Source organism: Oncorhynchus mykiss, chromosome 20 (assembly GCF_013265735.2).
Source record: "Oncorhynchus mykiss isolate Arlee chromosome 20, USDA_OmykA_1.1, whole genome shotgun sequence".
NCBI classification, from domain to species: domain Eukaryota; kingdom Metazoa; phylum Chordata; class Actinopteri; order Salmoniformes; family Salmonidae; genus Oncorhynchus; species Oncorhynchus mykiss.
Genome location: NC_048584.1, coordinates 43,644,033 through 43,660,677, shown reverse-complemented (window position 1 = coordinate 43,660,677; position 16,645 = coordinate 43,644,033). Strand labels below are relative to the sequence as shown.

Sequence of the window (16,645 nt, the reverse complement as noted above, 5' to 3'; positions counted from 1 at the left end):
TAGGTAGAGTTATTAAAGTGATTATGAATAGATGATAACAACAGAGAGTAGCAACAGTGTAAAAGAGGGGTAGTCTGGGTAGCCATTTGATGAGCTGTTCAGGAGTCTTATGGCTTGGGGGTAGAAGCTGTTCAGAAGCCTCTTGGACCTAGACTTGGCGCTCCGGTACACTTTGCAGTGCGGTAGCAAAGAGAACAGTCTATGATTAGGGTGGCTGGAGTCTGTGACAATTTTTAGGGCCTTCCTCTGACACCGCCTGGTATAGAGGTCCTGGATGGCAGGAAGCGTGGCCCCAGTGATCTACTGGGCCGTACACACTACCCTCTGTAGTGCCTTGTGGTCGGAGGCCGAGCAGTTGCCATACCAGGCAGGGATGCAACCATGGTGCAGCTGTAGAACGTTTTGAGGATCTGAGGACCCATGCCAAATCTTTTCAGTCTCCTGAGGGTGAATAGGTTTTGTCGTGACCTCTTCACGACTGTCTTGGTGTGTTTGGACCATGATAGTTTGTTGGTGATGTGGACGCCAATGAAGTTGAAGCCCTCAACCTGCTAGTCATCCTTTTACTCAACAACATAAGCATCTAACTATGTCGTGTTTTTTGTAGTCCACTTAAAGGATATTATTTTTATTTTTCCTTTTTCTTATTTAGCTTTTTTTTCTCCACGTAAATGTTATATCCTGAGATTGTAGAGTATTACAAAGATATATTTTAGTTGACAGGTCTATAATCAGCAGGGGACATCTCCAGATGTTCTCGGTTTTTACATATACTGATAAAAAATTATATAAACGCAACATGCAACAATTTCAAAGATATTACTCTTTATATGTGGATATCAGTCAACTGAAATGAAGCCAAACATGACTGGGTATACAGATATGTATTTGTTGGTCACAGAGTTCAGAGCACAGGTCACAGGTCACAAAGGTCACCTTTCAAAAAGAAAAAGCTATTGGTCTCCCGAGTGGCGCAGCGGTCGCAGCGCAGTTCTTGAGCCGTCACTACAGACCCGGGTTCGATCACGGGCTGTGTCGCAGCCACCTGCGAACGGGCGACCCATGAGGCAGCACACTATTGGCCCAGTGTCGTCCGGGTTGTCCCATCGCACTCTAGCGACTCCTGTGGTGGACCGGGCGCATGCACGCTGACTTTGGTCACCAGCTGTGTGCGGATGGCGAGCAGTGTGTCAAGAAGCAGTGCGGCATGGCAGGTTGTGTTTCAGAGGACGCACGGCTCTCAACCTTCGCTTCTCCCAAGTCCATACGGGAGTTGCAGCGATTGGACAAGACTGTAACTACCAATTGGATATCAAAAAATTGTGGGTAAAAAGTATATATTTTTTAAATAAAAAAGGGTAGGGCCGTGAATCAGAACCAGTCAGTATCTGGTGTGGATCAGAACCAGTCAGTATCTGGTGTGGATCAGAACCAGTCAGTATCTGGTGTGGATCAGAACCAGTCAGTATCTGGTGTGGATCAGAAAACCAGTCAGTATCTGGTGTGGATCAGAACCAGTCAGTATCTGGTGTGGATCAGAACCAGTCAGTATCTGGTGTGGATCAGAACCAGTCAGTATCTGGTGTGGATCAGAAAACCAGTCAGTATCTGGTGTGGATCAGAACCAGTCAGTATCTGGTGTGGATCAGTCAGTATCTGGTGTGACCATTTGCCTCATGCAGTGCAACACATCTCCTTCACATAGAGTTGATCAGGCTGTTGATTGTGGCCTGTGGAATGTTGTCCCACTTCTCTCCAATGGCTTTGTGAAGTTACTGGATATTGGCGGGAACTGGAACACGCTGTCGTACACGTCGATCCAGAGCATCCCAAACATGCTCAATGGGTGACATGTCTGGTGAGTATGCAGGCCATGGAAGAACTGGGACATTTTCAGCTTCCAGGAATGGTGTACAGATCCTTGCGACATTAGGCCGTGCATTATCATGCTGAAACATGAGGTGATCACGACGGATGAATGACATGGCAATAGGTCTCAGGTTCTCGTCACGGTTTCTCTGTGCATTCAAATTCATCCATCGATAAAATGTAGTTGTGATCGTTGTCTGTTGCTCATGCCTTCCCCATACCATAACCCCACCACCACCATAACCCCAACGTTGACATCAGCAAACACCATAACCCCACCACCACCATGGGGAACTCTGTCCACAACGTTGACATCAGTAAACACCATAACCCCACCCCCACCATGGGGCACTCTGTTCACAACGTCAGCAAACCAATCGCGAGGCCAGTTGGACGTCCAGCCAAATTCTCTAAGATGACGTTGGAGGCAGTTTATGTTAGATTACCTGGCAACAGCTCTGGTGGACATTCCTGCAGTCAGCGTGATCCCCATTTCACATCTCCTTGAAAACGTAAGACATCTGTGGAATCGTGTTCGTGTGACAACACTGCACATTTTTTTATTTGTCCCCAGCACAATGTGCACCTGTGCAATGGTCATGCTGTTGAACCAGCTTCTTGATATACCACACCTGTCAGTTTGATTCATTATCTTTGCCTAGGAGAAACGCTTACTAACAGGGGTATAAACACATTTGTGCACACAATTTGAGAGAAACAAGCTTTTTGTGCTTATGGAAAATGTCTGTGATTGTATTTTTTATTTTAGCTCATGAAACATGGGACCAACTCTTCACGTGATGCTTTTATATTTGTGTTCAGTTTGTCTTCTGTTTCTGTCTTGGTCTCTTCTAATTTAAAAAATATCACCTTTTTGATGTCTTCTCGATCTCCAAAGTCCGTCTGGAGTTTCTTCTCAAGACGATCCCAACGTGCTCTTTACCTCAAAGTTAGAGGGTTTATTGGCTTCATTATCCAACGTGCTCTTTACTCTCTGTAGCCTCTTAGAGAGGAGGGCCGGTAACAAGAGGGTTCGAACCCCCCAAGCTGCTGAGGGGGAAATCTTCAGGGACTGATCCGGCAGCCGGAGGGTTGTTGGCTTCATTATCCCGGTGTACTACCTACCACCAGCCGGAGGGTTATTGGCTTCATTATCTCAGTGTACTAGCTACCACCAGCCAGAGGGTTATTGGTTTCATTATCCCAGTATACTAGCTACCACCAGCCGGAGGGTTATTGGCTTCATTATCCCACTATACTAGCTACCACCAGCCAGAGGGTTATTGGCTTCATTATCCCAGTATACTAGCTACCACCAGCCAGAGGGTTATTGGCTTCATTATCCCAGTGTAGTAGCTACCACAAGCCAGAGGGTTATTGGTTTCATTATCCCAGTATGCTAGCTACCACCAGCCGGAGGGTTATTGGTTTCATTATCCCAGTGTACTAGCTACCACCAGCCGGAGGGATATTGGTTTCATTATCCCAGTATACTAGCTACCACCAGACAGAGGGTTCTTGGCTTCATTATCCCAGTGTACTACATACCACCAGCCGAAGGGTTATTTGTTTCATTATCCCAGTGTACTAGCTACCACCAGCCAGAGGGTTGTTGGTTTCATTATCCCAGTGTACTAGCTACCACCAGCCAGAGAGTTGTTGGTTTCATTTCCCCAGTGTACTAGCTACCACCAGCCAGAGGGTTATTGGTTTCATTATCCCAGTGTACTATCTACCACCAGCCAGATGGTTATTGGTTTCATTATCCCAGTGTACTAGCTACCACCAGCCAGAGGGTTATTGGTTTCATTATCCCAGTATACTAGCTACCACCAGCCAGAGGGTTATTGGTTTCATTATCCCAGTGTACTAGCTACCACCAGCCAGAGGGTTATTGGTTTCATTATCCCAGTATACTAGATACCACCAGCCAGAGGGTTATCATTATCCCAGTGTACTAGATATCACCAGCCAGAGGGTTATCATTATCCCAGTGTACTAGATACCACCAGCCGGAGGGTTATCATTATCCCAGTATACTAGCTACCACCAGCCGGAGGGTTATCATTATCCCAGTGTACTAGATACCACCAGCCGGAGGGTTATCATTATCCCAGTATACTAGCTACCACCAGCCAGAGGGTTATTGCTTTCATTATCCCAGTGTGCTAGATACCACCAGCCGGAGGGTTATTGGCTTCATTATCCCAGTGTACTAGCTACCAACAGCCAGAGGGTTATTGGTTTCATTATCCCAGTGTACTAGATACCACCAGCCAGAGGGTTATTGGTTTCATTATCCCATTGTACTAGATACCACCAGCCGGAGGGTTATCATTATCCCAGTGTACTAGATACCACCAGCCGGAGGGTTGTTGGTTTCATTATCCCAGTGTACTAGCTACCACCAGCCAGAGGGTTATTGGTTTCATTATCCCAGTATACTAGATACCACCAGCCAGAGGGTTATCATTATCCCAGTGTACTAGATATCACCAGCCAGAGGGTTATCATTATCCCAGTATACTAGCTACCACCAGCCGGAGGGTTATTGGTTTCATTATCCCAGTATACTAGTTACCACCAGCCAGATGGTTATTGGCTTCATTATCCCAGTGTAATAGCTAACACCAGCCAGAGGGTTATTGGTTTCATTATCCCAGTATACTAGCTACCACCAGCCAGAGGGTTATTGGCTTCATTATCCCAGTATACTAGCTACCACCAGCCAGAGGGTTATCATTATCCCAGTGTACTAGCTACCACCAGCCAGAGGGTTATTGGCTTCATTATCCCAGTGTACTAGATACCACCAGCCAGAGGGTTATTGGTTTCATTATCCCAGTGTACTAGCTACCACCAGCCAGAGGGTTATTGGTTTCATTATTCCAGTATACTAGCTACCACCAGCCAGAGGGTTATTAGTTTCATTATCCCAGTGTACTAGCTACCACCAGCCGGAGGGTTATTGCTTTCATTATCCCAGTATACTAGCTACCACCAGCCAGAGGGTTATTGGTTTCATTATCCCACTATACTAGCTACCACCAGCCAGAGGGTTATTGGCTTCATTATCCCAGTATACTAGCTACCACCAGCCAGAGGGTTATTGGCTTCATTATCCCAGTATACTAGCTACCACCAGCCAGAGAGTTATTGGTTTCATTATCCCAGTATACTAGCTACCACCAGCCGGAGGGTTATTGGCTTCATTATCCCACTATACTAGCTACCACCAGCCAGAGGGTTATTGGCTTCATTATCCCAGTATACTAGCTACCACCAGCCGGAGGGATATTGGTTTCATTATCCCAGTGTACTAGATACCACCAGCCAGAGGGTTATTGGTTTCATTATCCCAGTGTACTAGCTACCACCAGCCAGAGGGTTATTGGTTTCATTATCCCAGTATACTAGCTACCACCAGCCAGAGGGTTATTAGTTTCATTATCCCAGTGTACTAGCTACCACCAGCCAGAGGGTTATTGGTTTCATTATCCCAGTATACTAGCTACCACCAGCCAGAGGGTTATTAGTTTCATTATCCCAGTGTACTAGCTACCACCAGCCGGAGGGTTATTGGTTTCATTATCCCAGTATACTAGCTACCACCAGCCAGAGGGTTATTGGTTTCATTATCCCACTATACTAGCTACCACCAGCCAGAGGGTTATTGGCTTCATTATCCCAGTATACTAGCTACCACCAGCCAGAGGGTTATTGGCTTCATTATTCCAGTGTAGTAGCTACCACAAGCCAGAGGGTTATTGGTTTCATTATCCCAGTATGCTAGCTACCACCAGCCGGAGGGTTATTGGTTTCATTATCCCAGTGTACTAGCTACCACCAGCCGGAGGGATATTGGTTTCATTATCCCAGTATACTAGCTACCACCAGACAGAGGGATATTGGCTTCATTATCCCAGTATACTAGCTACCACCAGCTAGAGGGTTATTGGCTTCATTATCCCAGTGTACTACATACCACCAGCCGAAGGGTTATTTGTTTCATTATCCCAGTGTACTAGCTACCACCAGCCAGAGGGTTGTTGGTTTCATTATCCCAGTGTACTAGCTACCACCAGCCAGAGGGTTATTGGTTTCATTTCCCCAGTGTACTAGCTACCACCAGCCAGAGGGTTATTGGTTTCATTATCCCAGTGTACTAGCTACCACCAGCCAGATGGTTATTGGTTTCATTATCCCAGTGTACTAGCTACCACCAGCCAGAGGGTTATTGGTTTCATTATCCCAGTATACTAGCTACCACCAGCCAGAGGGTTATTGGTTTCATTATCCCAGTGTACTAGCTACCACCAGCCAGAGGGTTATTGGTTTCATTATCCCAGTATACTAGATACCACCAGCCAGAGGGTTATCATTATCCCAGTGTACTAGATATCACCAGCCAGAGGGTTATCATTATCCCAGTGTACTAGATACCACCAGCCGGAGGGTTATCATTATCCCAGTATACTAGCTACCACCAGCCGGAGGGTTATCATTATCCCAGTGTACTAGATACCACCAGCCGGAGGGTTATCATTATCCCAGTATACTAGCTACCACCAGCCAGAGGGTTATTGCTTTCATTATCCCAGTGTGCTAGATACCACCAGCCGGAGGGTTATTGGCTTCATTATCCCAGTGTACTAGATACCACCAGCCAGAGGGTTATCATTATCCCAGTGTACTAGATATCACCAGCCAGATGGTTATCATTATCCCAGTGTACTAGATACCACCAGCCGGAGGGTTATCATTATCCCAGTATACTAGCTACCACCAGCCGGAGGGTTATCATTATCCCAGTGTACTAGATACCACCAGCCGGAGGGTTATCATTATCCCAGTATACTAGCTACCACCAGCCAGAGGGTTATTTCTTTCATTATCCCAGTGTACTCGATACCACCAGCCAGAGGGTTATTGGTTTCATTATCCCAGTGTACTAGCTACCACCAGCCAGAGGGTTATTAGTTTCATTATCCCAGTGTACTAGCTACCACCAGCCAGAGGGTTATTGGTTTCATTATCCCAGTGTACTAGCTACCACCAGCCAGAGGGTTATTGGTTTCATTATCCCAGTGTACTCGATACCACCAGCCAGAGGGTTATTGGTTTCATTATCCCAGTATACTAGCTACCACCAGCCAGAGGGTTATTGGCTTCATTATCCCAGTATTCTAGCTACCACCAGCCAGAGGGTTATCATTATCCCAGTGTACTAGCTACCACCAGCCAGAGGGTTATTGGCTTCATTATCCCAGTGTACTAGATACCACTAGCCAGAGGGTTATTGGTTTCATTATCCCAGTGTACTAGCTACCACCAGCCAGAGGGTTATTGGTTTCATTATCCCAGTATACTAGCTACCACCAGCCAGAGGGTTATTAGTTTCATTATCCCAGTGTACTAGCTACCACCAGCCGGAGGGTTATTGGTTTCATTATCCCAGTATACTAGCTACCACCAGCCAGAGGGTTATTGGTTTCATTATCCCACTATACTAGCTACCACCAGCCAGAGGGTTATTGGCTTCATTATCCCAGTATACTAGCTACCACCAGCCAGAGGGTTATTGGCTTCATTATCCCAGTGTAGTAGCTACCACAAGCCAGAGGGTTATTGGTTTCATTATCCCAGTATGCTAGCTACCACCAGCCGGAGGGTTATTGGTTTCATTATCCCAGTGTACTAGCTACCACCAGCCGGAGGGATATTGGTTTCATTATCCCAGTATACTAGCTACCACCAGACAGAGGGATATTGGCTTCATTATCCCGGTATACTAGCTACCACCAGCTAGAGGGTTATTGGCTTCATTATCCCAGTGTACTACATACCACCAGCCGAAGGGTTATTTGTTTCATTATCCCAGTGTACTAGCTACCACCAGCCAGAGGGTTGTTGGTTTCATTATCCCAGTGTACTAGCTACCACCAGCCAGAGGGTTGTTGGTTTCATTTCCCCAGTGTACTATCTACCACCAGCCAGAGGGTTATTGGTTTCATTATCCCAGTGTACTAGCTACCACCAGCCAGATGGTTATTGGTTTCATTATCCCAGTGTACTAGCTACCACCAGCCAGAGGGTTATTGGTTTCATTATCCCAGTATACTAGCTACCACCGGCCAGAGGGTTATTGGTTTCATTATCCCAGTGTACTAGCTACCACCAGCCAGAGGGTTATCATTATCCCAGTGTACTAGATATCACCAGCCAGAGGGTTATCATTATCCCAGTGTACTAGATACCACCAGCCGGAGGGTTATCATTATCCCAGTATACTAGCTACCACCAGCCGGAGGGTTATCATTATCCCAGTGTACTAGATACCACCAGCCGGAGGGTTATCATTATCCCAGTATACTAGCTACCACCAGCCAGAGGGTTATTGCTTTCATTATCCCAGTGTGCTAGATACCACCAGCCGGAGGGTTATTGGCTTCATTATCCCAGTGTACTAGCTACCACCAGCCAGAGGGTTATTGGTTTCATTATCCCAGTGTACTAGATACCACCAGCCAGAGGGTTATTGGTTTCATTATCCCAGTGTACTAGATACCACCAGCCGGAGGGTTATCATTATCCCAGTGTACTAGATACCACCAGCCGGAGGGTTGTTGGTTTCATTATCCCAGTGTACTAGCTACCACCAGCCAGAGGGTTATTGGTTTCATTATCCCAGTATACTAGATACCACCAGCCAGAGGGTTATCATTATCCCAGTGTACTAGATATCACCAGCCAGATGGTTATCATTATCCCAGTGTACTAGATACCACCAGCCGGAGGGTTATCATTATCCCAGTATACTAGCTACCACCAGCCGGAGGGTTATCATTATCCCAGTGTACTAGATACCACCAGCCGGAGGGTTATCATTATCCCAGTATACTAGCTACCACCAGCCAGAGGGTTATTGCTTTCATTATCCCAGTGTGCTAGATACCACCAGCCAGAGGGTTATTGGTTTCATTATCCCAGTGTACTAGATACCACCAGCCGGAGGGTTATCATTATCCCAGTGTACTAGATACCACCAGCCGGAGGGTTATCATTATCCCAGTGTACTAGATACCACCAGCCAGAGGGTTATCATTATCCCAGTATACTAGATACCACCAGCCGGAGGGTTATCATTATCCCAGTGTACTAGATACCACCAGCCAGAGGGTTATTGGTTCCATTATCCCAGTGTACTAGATACCACCAGCCGGAGGGTTATCATTATCCCAGTGTACTAGATACCACCAGCCAGAGGGTTATCATTATCCCAGTGTACTAGATACCACCAGCCAGAGGGTTATCATTATCCCAGTGTGCTAGATACCACCAGCCGGAGGGTTATTGGCTTCATTATCCCAGTATACTAGCTACCACCAGCCAGAGGGTTATTGCTTTCATTATCCCAGTGTGCTAGATACCACCAGCCGGAGGGTTATTGGCTTCATTATCCCAGTGTACTAGCTACCACCAGCCAGAGGGTTATTGGTTTCATTATCCCAGTGTACTAGATACCACCAGCCAGAGGGTTATTGGTTTCATTATCCCAGTGTACTAGCTACCACCAGCCAGAGGGTTATTGGCTTCATTATCCCAGTGTACTAGATACCACTAGCCAGAGGGTTATTGGTTTCATTATCCCAGTGTACTAGCTACCACCAGCCAGAGGGTTATTGGTTTCATTATCCCAGTATACTAGCTACCACCAGCCAGAGGGTTATTAGTTTCATTATCCCAGTGTACTAGCTACCACCAGCCGGAGGGTTATTGGTTTCATTATCCCAGTATACTAGCTACCACCAGCCAGAGGGTTATTGGTTTCATTATCCCACTATACTAGCTACCACCAGCCAGAGGGTTATTGGCTTCATTATCCCAGTATACTAGCTACCACCAGCCAGAGGGTTATTGGCTTCATTATCCCAGTGTAGTAGCTACCACAAGCCAGAGGGTTATTGGTTTCATTATCCCAGTATGCTAGCTACCACCAGCCGGAGGGTTATTGGTTTCATTATCCCAGTGTACTAGCTACCACCAGCCGGAGGGATATTGGTTTCATTATCCCAGTATACTAGCTACCACCAGACAGAGGGATATTGGCTTCATTATCCCGGTATACTAGCTACCACCAGCTAGAGGGTTATTGGCTTCATTATCCCAGTGTACTACATACCACCAGCCGAAGGGTTATTTGTTTCATTATCCCAGTGTACTAGCTACCACCAGCCAGAGGGTTGTTGGTTTCATTATCCCAGTGTACTAGCTACCACCAGCCAGAGGGTTGTTGGTTTCATTTCCCCAGTGTACTATCTACCACCAGCCAGAGGGTTATTGGTTTCATTATCCCAGTGTACTAGCTACCACCAGCCAGATGGTTATTGGTTTCATTATCCCAGTGTACTAGCTACCACCAGCCAGAGGGTTATTGGTTTCATTATCCCAGTATACTAGCTACCACCGGCCAGAGGGTTATTGGTTTCATTATCCCAGTGTACTAGCTACCACCAGCCAGAGGGTTATCATTATCCCAGTGTACTAGATATCACCAGCCAGAGGGTTATCATTATCCCAGTGTACTAGATACCACCAGCCGGAGGGTTATCATTATCCCAGTATACTAGCTACCACCAGCCGGAGGGTTATCATTATCCCAGTGTACTAGATACCACCAGCCGGAGGGTTATCATTATCCCAGTATACTAGCTACCACCAGCCAGAGGGTTATTGCTTTCATTATCCCAGTGTGCTAGATACCACCAGCCGGAGGGTTATTGGCTTCATTATCCCAGTGTACTAGCTACCACCAGCCAGAGGGTTATTGGTTTCATTATCCCAGTGTACTAGATACCACCAGCCAGAGGGTTATTGGTTTCATTATCCCAGTGTACTAGATACCACCAGCCGGAGGGTTATCATTATCCCAGTGTACTAGATACCACCAGCCGGAGGGTTGTTGGTTTCATTATCCCAGTGTACTAGCTACCACCAGCCAGAGGGTTATTGGTTTCATTATCCCAGTATACTAGATACCACCAGCCAGAGGGTTATCATTATCCCAGTGTACTAGATATCACCAGCCAGATGGTTATCATTATCCCAGTGTACTAGATACCACCAGCCGGAGGGTTATCATTATCCCAGTATACTAGCTACCACCAGCCGGAGGGTTATCATTATCCCAGTGTACTAGATACCACCAGCCGGAGGGTTATCATTATCCCAGTATACTAGCTACCACCAGCCAGAGGGTTATTGCTTTCATTATCCCAGTGTGCTAGATACCACCAGCCAGAGGGTTATTGGTTTCATTATCCCAGTGTACTAGATACCACCAGCCGGAGGGTTATCATTATCCCAGTGTACTAGATACCACCAGCTGGAGGGTTATCATTATCCCAGTGTACTAGATACCACCAGCCAGAGGGTTATCATTATCCCAGTATACTAGATACCACCAGCCGGAGGGTTATCATTATCCCAGTGTACTAGATACCACCAGCCAGAGGGTTATTGGTTCCATTATCCCAGTGTACTAGATACCACCAGCCGGAGGGTTATCATTATCCCAGTGTACTAGATACCACCAGCCAGAGGGTTATCATTATCCCAGTGTACTAGATACCACCAGCCAGAGGGTTATCATTATCCCAGTGTGCTAGATACCACCAGCCGGAGGGTTATTGGCTTCATTATCCCAGTATACTAGCTACCACCAGCCAGAGGGTTATTGCTTTCATTATCCCAGTGTGCTAGATACCACCAGCCGGAGGGTTATTGGTTTCATTATCCCAGTGTACTAGATACCACCAGCCGGAGGGTTATCATTATTCCAGTGTACTAGATACCACCAGCCGGGGGGTTGTTGGTTTCATTATCCCAGAGTACTAGCTACCGCCCCATCAGCTGCTCCCAGCCTTTGGTGTGTGTGTGTCAGCTTGGGTACTGGTACAGCAAAGCATAAATAATATCTGTGCAAATGGGCTCCCGAGAGGCGCAGCGGTCTAAGTCACTGCATCTCAGCGCTTGCGACGTCACTACAGACATCCTGGTTTGATTCCAGGCTGTATCACAACCGGCTGTGATTGGGAGTTCCATTGGGCGGCGCACAATTGTCCCAGCGTCGTCCGGGGTTTGGCCGGTGTAGGCCGTCATTGTAAATAGGAATTTGTTCTTAACTGACTTGCCTCGTTAAATAAAGGTTAAATATATATATAGTTTTTTTTAAATGGACCAATAAAGCATGTATTGTAACCACTTTGCTCCCAAAAATCACAATCAGCCGATGAAACTATATAACAACTCCCCCTCTCTCTCCTCCTCCTGCAGACAACCCTCACCTCCTCCACCCCTCTGCGCCCCCAGACCTGACAGCCACAGCGGGTACCTTCAGGGATCCTCTCTTCTCCCTGCGGCAGGGTGCCAACGATGGTCACCACAAGATCCCCATGACAACCTCTCCACTGCTGGACCCCCTGCCCAGCCTCAAGATCAAGGTGTGTGTGTGTGTGCGTGTGCGTGTGCGTGTGTGTGTGGATCAATCAGATGTATTTATGAAGCCATTTTAATATCAGTGTTTGTCCAAAGCTTTACAGTTGCCTGGTCTGGACCACAAGTAGAAGCAGAGACACACTGACTTACAACAAGTGTTCACAATGTATAGTTTAATAGTTATACTGGTGTAATAGTTATATTGGTGTAATAGTTATATTGGTGTATAGTGTAATAGTTATATTGGTGTATAGTGTAATAGTTATATTGGTGTAATAGTGTAATAGTTATATTGGTGTATAGTGTAATAGTTATATTGGTGTATAGTGTAATAGTTATATTGGTGTATAGTGTAATAGTTATATTGGTGTAATAGTTATATTGTAATAGTATGTATATGTCTATTATTGTTGTTATTATTATTTTATATATATATATATATATATTTATGTTTGTTTTCCTAAAATAAAGGTGTACAACTCGTCCACCCTGTCCTCCCTGGAGCTGCCAGCAGAGCTCCGCGGCCTGAAGCACGTGGGCGGCACCATGGGCAGGACTGTGGCATGGGACAGGTAAGACACACACAATGTCCTCTCAAACACGCATGCAGACACACACACAATGTCCTCTCAAACACGCATGCAGACACACACACAATGTCTTCTCAAACACGCATGCAGACACACACACAATGTCCTCTCAAACACGCATGCAGACACACACACAATGTCCTCTCAAACACGCATGCAGACACACACACAATGTCCTCTCAAACACGCATGCAGACACACACACAATGTCCTCTCAAACACGCATGCAGACACACACACACAATGTCCTCTCAAACACGCATGCAGACACACACACAATGTCCTCTCAAACACGCATGCAGACACACACACAATGTCCTCTCAAACACGCATGCAGACACACACACACAATGTCCTCTCAAACACGCATGCAGACACACACACAATGTCCTCTCAAACACGCATGCAGACACACACACAATGTCCTCTCAAACACGCATGCAGACACACACACAATGTCCTCTCAAACACGCATGCAGACACACACACAATGTCCTCTCAAACACGCATGCAGACACACACACAATGTCCTCTCAAACACGCATGCAGACACACACACAATGTCCTCTCAAACACGCATGCAGACACACACACAATGTCCTCTCAAACACGCATGCAGACACACACACAATGTCCTCTCAAACACGCATGCAGACACACACACACAATGTCCTCTCAAACACGCATGCAGACACACACACAATGTCCTCTCAAACACGCATGCAGACACACACACAATGTCCTCTCAAACACGCATGCAGACACACACACAATGTCCTCTCAAACACGCATGCAGACACACACACAATGTCCTCTCAAACACGCATGCAGACACACCCACAATGTCCTCTCAAACACGCATGCAGACACACACACAATGTCCTCTCAAACACGCATGCAGACACACACACAATGTCCTCTCAAACACGCATGCAGACACACACACACAATGTCCTCTCAAACACGCATGCAGACACACACACAATGTCCTCTCAAACACGCATGCAGACACACACACAATGTCCTCTCAAACACGCATGCAGACACACCCACAATGTCCTCTCAAACACGCATGCAGACACACACACAATGTCCTCTCAAACACGCATGCAGACACACACACAATGTCCTCTCAAACACGCATGCAGACACACCCACAATGTCCTCTCAAACACGCATGCAGACACACACACAATGTCCTCTCAAACACGCATGCAGACACACCCACAATGTCCTCTCAAACACGCATGCAGACACACACACAATGTCCTCTCAAACACGCATGCAGACACACACACAATGTCCTCTCAAACACGCATGCAGACACACACACAATGTCCTCTCAAACACGCATGCAGACACACCCAGTGGTGTAAAGTACTTCAGTAAAAATACTTTAAAGTACTACTTAAGTCATATGTACTTTGCTATTTATATTTTTGACAACTTTTACTCCAATACATTTCCTAAGAAAATATTGTAGTTTTCTTTTAACTACATACATTTTCCTTGACACCCAAAACTACCCATTACATTTTGAATAGTAAAAACATGTTAATAACACCTAGTAATAACATGCTAATAACACATGTTAATAACCCATAGTAATAACATGCTAATAACACATGTTAATAACCCATAGTAATAACATGCTAATAACACATGTTAATAACCCATAGTAATAACATGCTAATAACACATGTTGATAACCCATAATAATAACATGCTAATTACACACAGTAATAACATGTTAATAACACATAGTAATAACATGTTAATAACACATAGTAGTAACATGCTAATAACACATGTTAATAACCCATAGTAATAACACATGCTAATAACACATAGTAATAACATGCTAATAACACATGTTAATAACCCATAGTAATAACATGCTAATAACACATGTTGATAACCCATAATAATAACATGCTAATTACACACAGTAATAACATGTTAATAACACATAGTAATAACACATAGTAATAACATGTTAATAACACATAGTAATAACATGCTAATAACGCATAGTAATAACATGTTAATAACCCATAGTAATAACATGCTAATAACACATAGTAATAACACATAGTAATAACATGCTAATAACACATAGCAATAACATGTTAATAACACATAGTAATAACATGTTAATAACACATAGTAATAACACGTTAATAACACATAGTAATAAAACATAGTAATAACATGCTAATAACACATAGTAATAACATGTTAATAACACATAGTAATAACATGCTAGTTAACACACTTAACACAGTTAACACACATAACATGTTAATAACACATAGTAATAACATGCTAATAACACATAGTAATAAAATGCTAACAACACATAGTAATAACATGTTAATAACACATAGTAATAAAATGCTAATAACGCATGTCTCACTGCTCGATGGTAGCCTAGAATGGTAACCACCCCCAACACAGTTAACACACACCACCCCCAACACAGTTAACACACACACCACCCCCAACACAGTTAACACACACACCATCCCCAACACAGTTAAGACACACCACCCCCAACACAGTTAACACACACACCATCCCCCAACACAGTTAACACACACACCATCCCCAACACAGTTAACACACACCACCCCCAACACAGTTAACACACACACCACCCCCAACACAGTTAACACACACACCATCCCCCAACACAGTTAACACACACACACCACCCCCAACACAGTTAACACACACACCATCCCCCAACACAGTTAACACACACACACCACCCCAACACAGTTAACACACACACACCACCCCCAACACAGTTAACACACACACCACCCCCAACACAGTTAACACACACACCAGTAATACACCACCCCCAACACAGTTAACACACACACACCAGTAACATACCATCCCAACACAGTTAACACACACACCACCCCCAACACAGTTAACACACACACCAGTAACATACCATCCCCAACACAGTTAACACACACACCACCCCCAACACAGTTAACACACACACCAGTAACACACCACCCCCAACACAGTTAACACACACACCAGTAACACACCACCCCCAACACAGTTAACACACACACCAGTAACTACCATCTCCCAACACAGTTAACACACACACCACCCCCAACACAATTAACACACACACCATCCCCCAACACAGTTAACACACACACCAGTAACACACCACCCCCAACACAGTTAACACACACACCACCCCCAACACAGTTAACACACACACCACCCCCAGCACAGTTAACACACACACCACCCCCAACACAGTTAACACACACACCAGTAACACACCACCCCCAACACAGTTAACACACACACCACCCCCAGCACAGTTAACACACACACCACCCCCAACACAGTTAACACACACACCAGTAACACACCACCCCCAACACAGTTAACACACACACCACCCCCAACACAGTTAACACACAGTATTTATATGAACTGCTATGTGGGTCTATTAAAACGTTGACAGAGATGAGTACCACCACGGCGGTCATCATACAGTGGTCAGAGATCCTGGCCACAGCACCTCCGCTACCCTGGGCAGCCTGGGGGGACGACTCGGCATCCCCAACACAGGTAGGATACACACTGTCATATATACACACACACAGGATACACACTGTCACACACACACACACACACGCGCAGGTAAC

The 16,645-nt window shown here is 45.5% G+C and overlaps 1 protein-coding gene across 1 annotated transcript in view; it reads left to right on the top strand.

The window, feature by feature from the left end:
* Positions 1-16,645, top strand: part of LOC110492809 (netrin receptor UNC5B-b-like) — a 173,224-nt gene that overhangs the window by 142,547 nt on the left and 14,032 nt on the right. Inside the window, exons 9-11 of the mRNA XM_036955571.1 lie at positions 12,205-12,371; positions 12,838-12,938; positions 16,462-16,568. Coding sequence (XP_036811466.1) covers positions 12,205-12,371; positions 12,838-12,938; positions 16,462-16,568 — 375 coding nt within the window. The remainder of the gene's footprint in view (positions 1-12,204; positions 12,372-12,837; positions 12,939-16,461; positions 16,569-16,645) is intronic.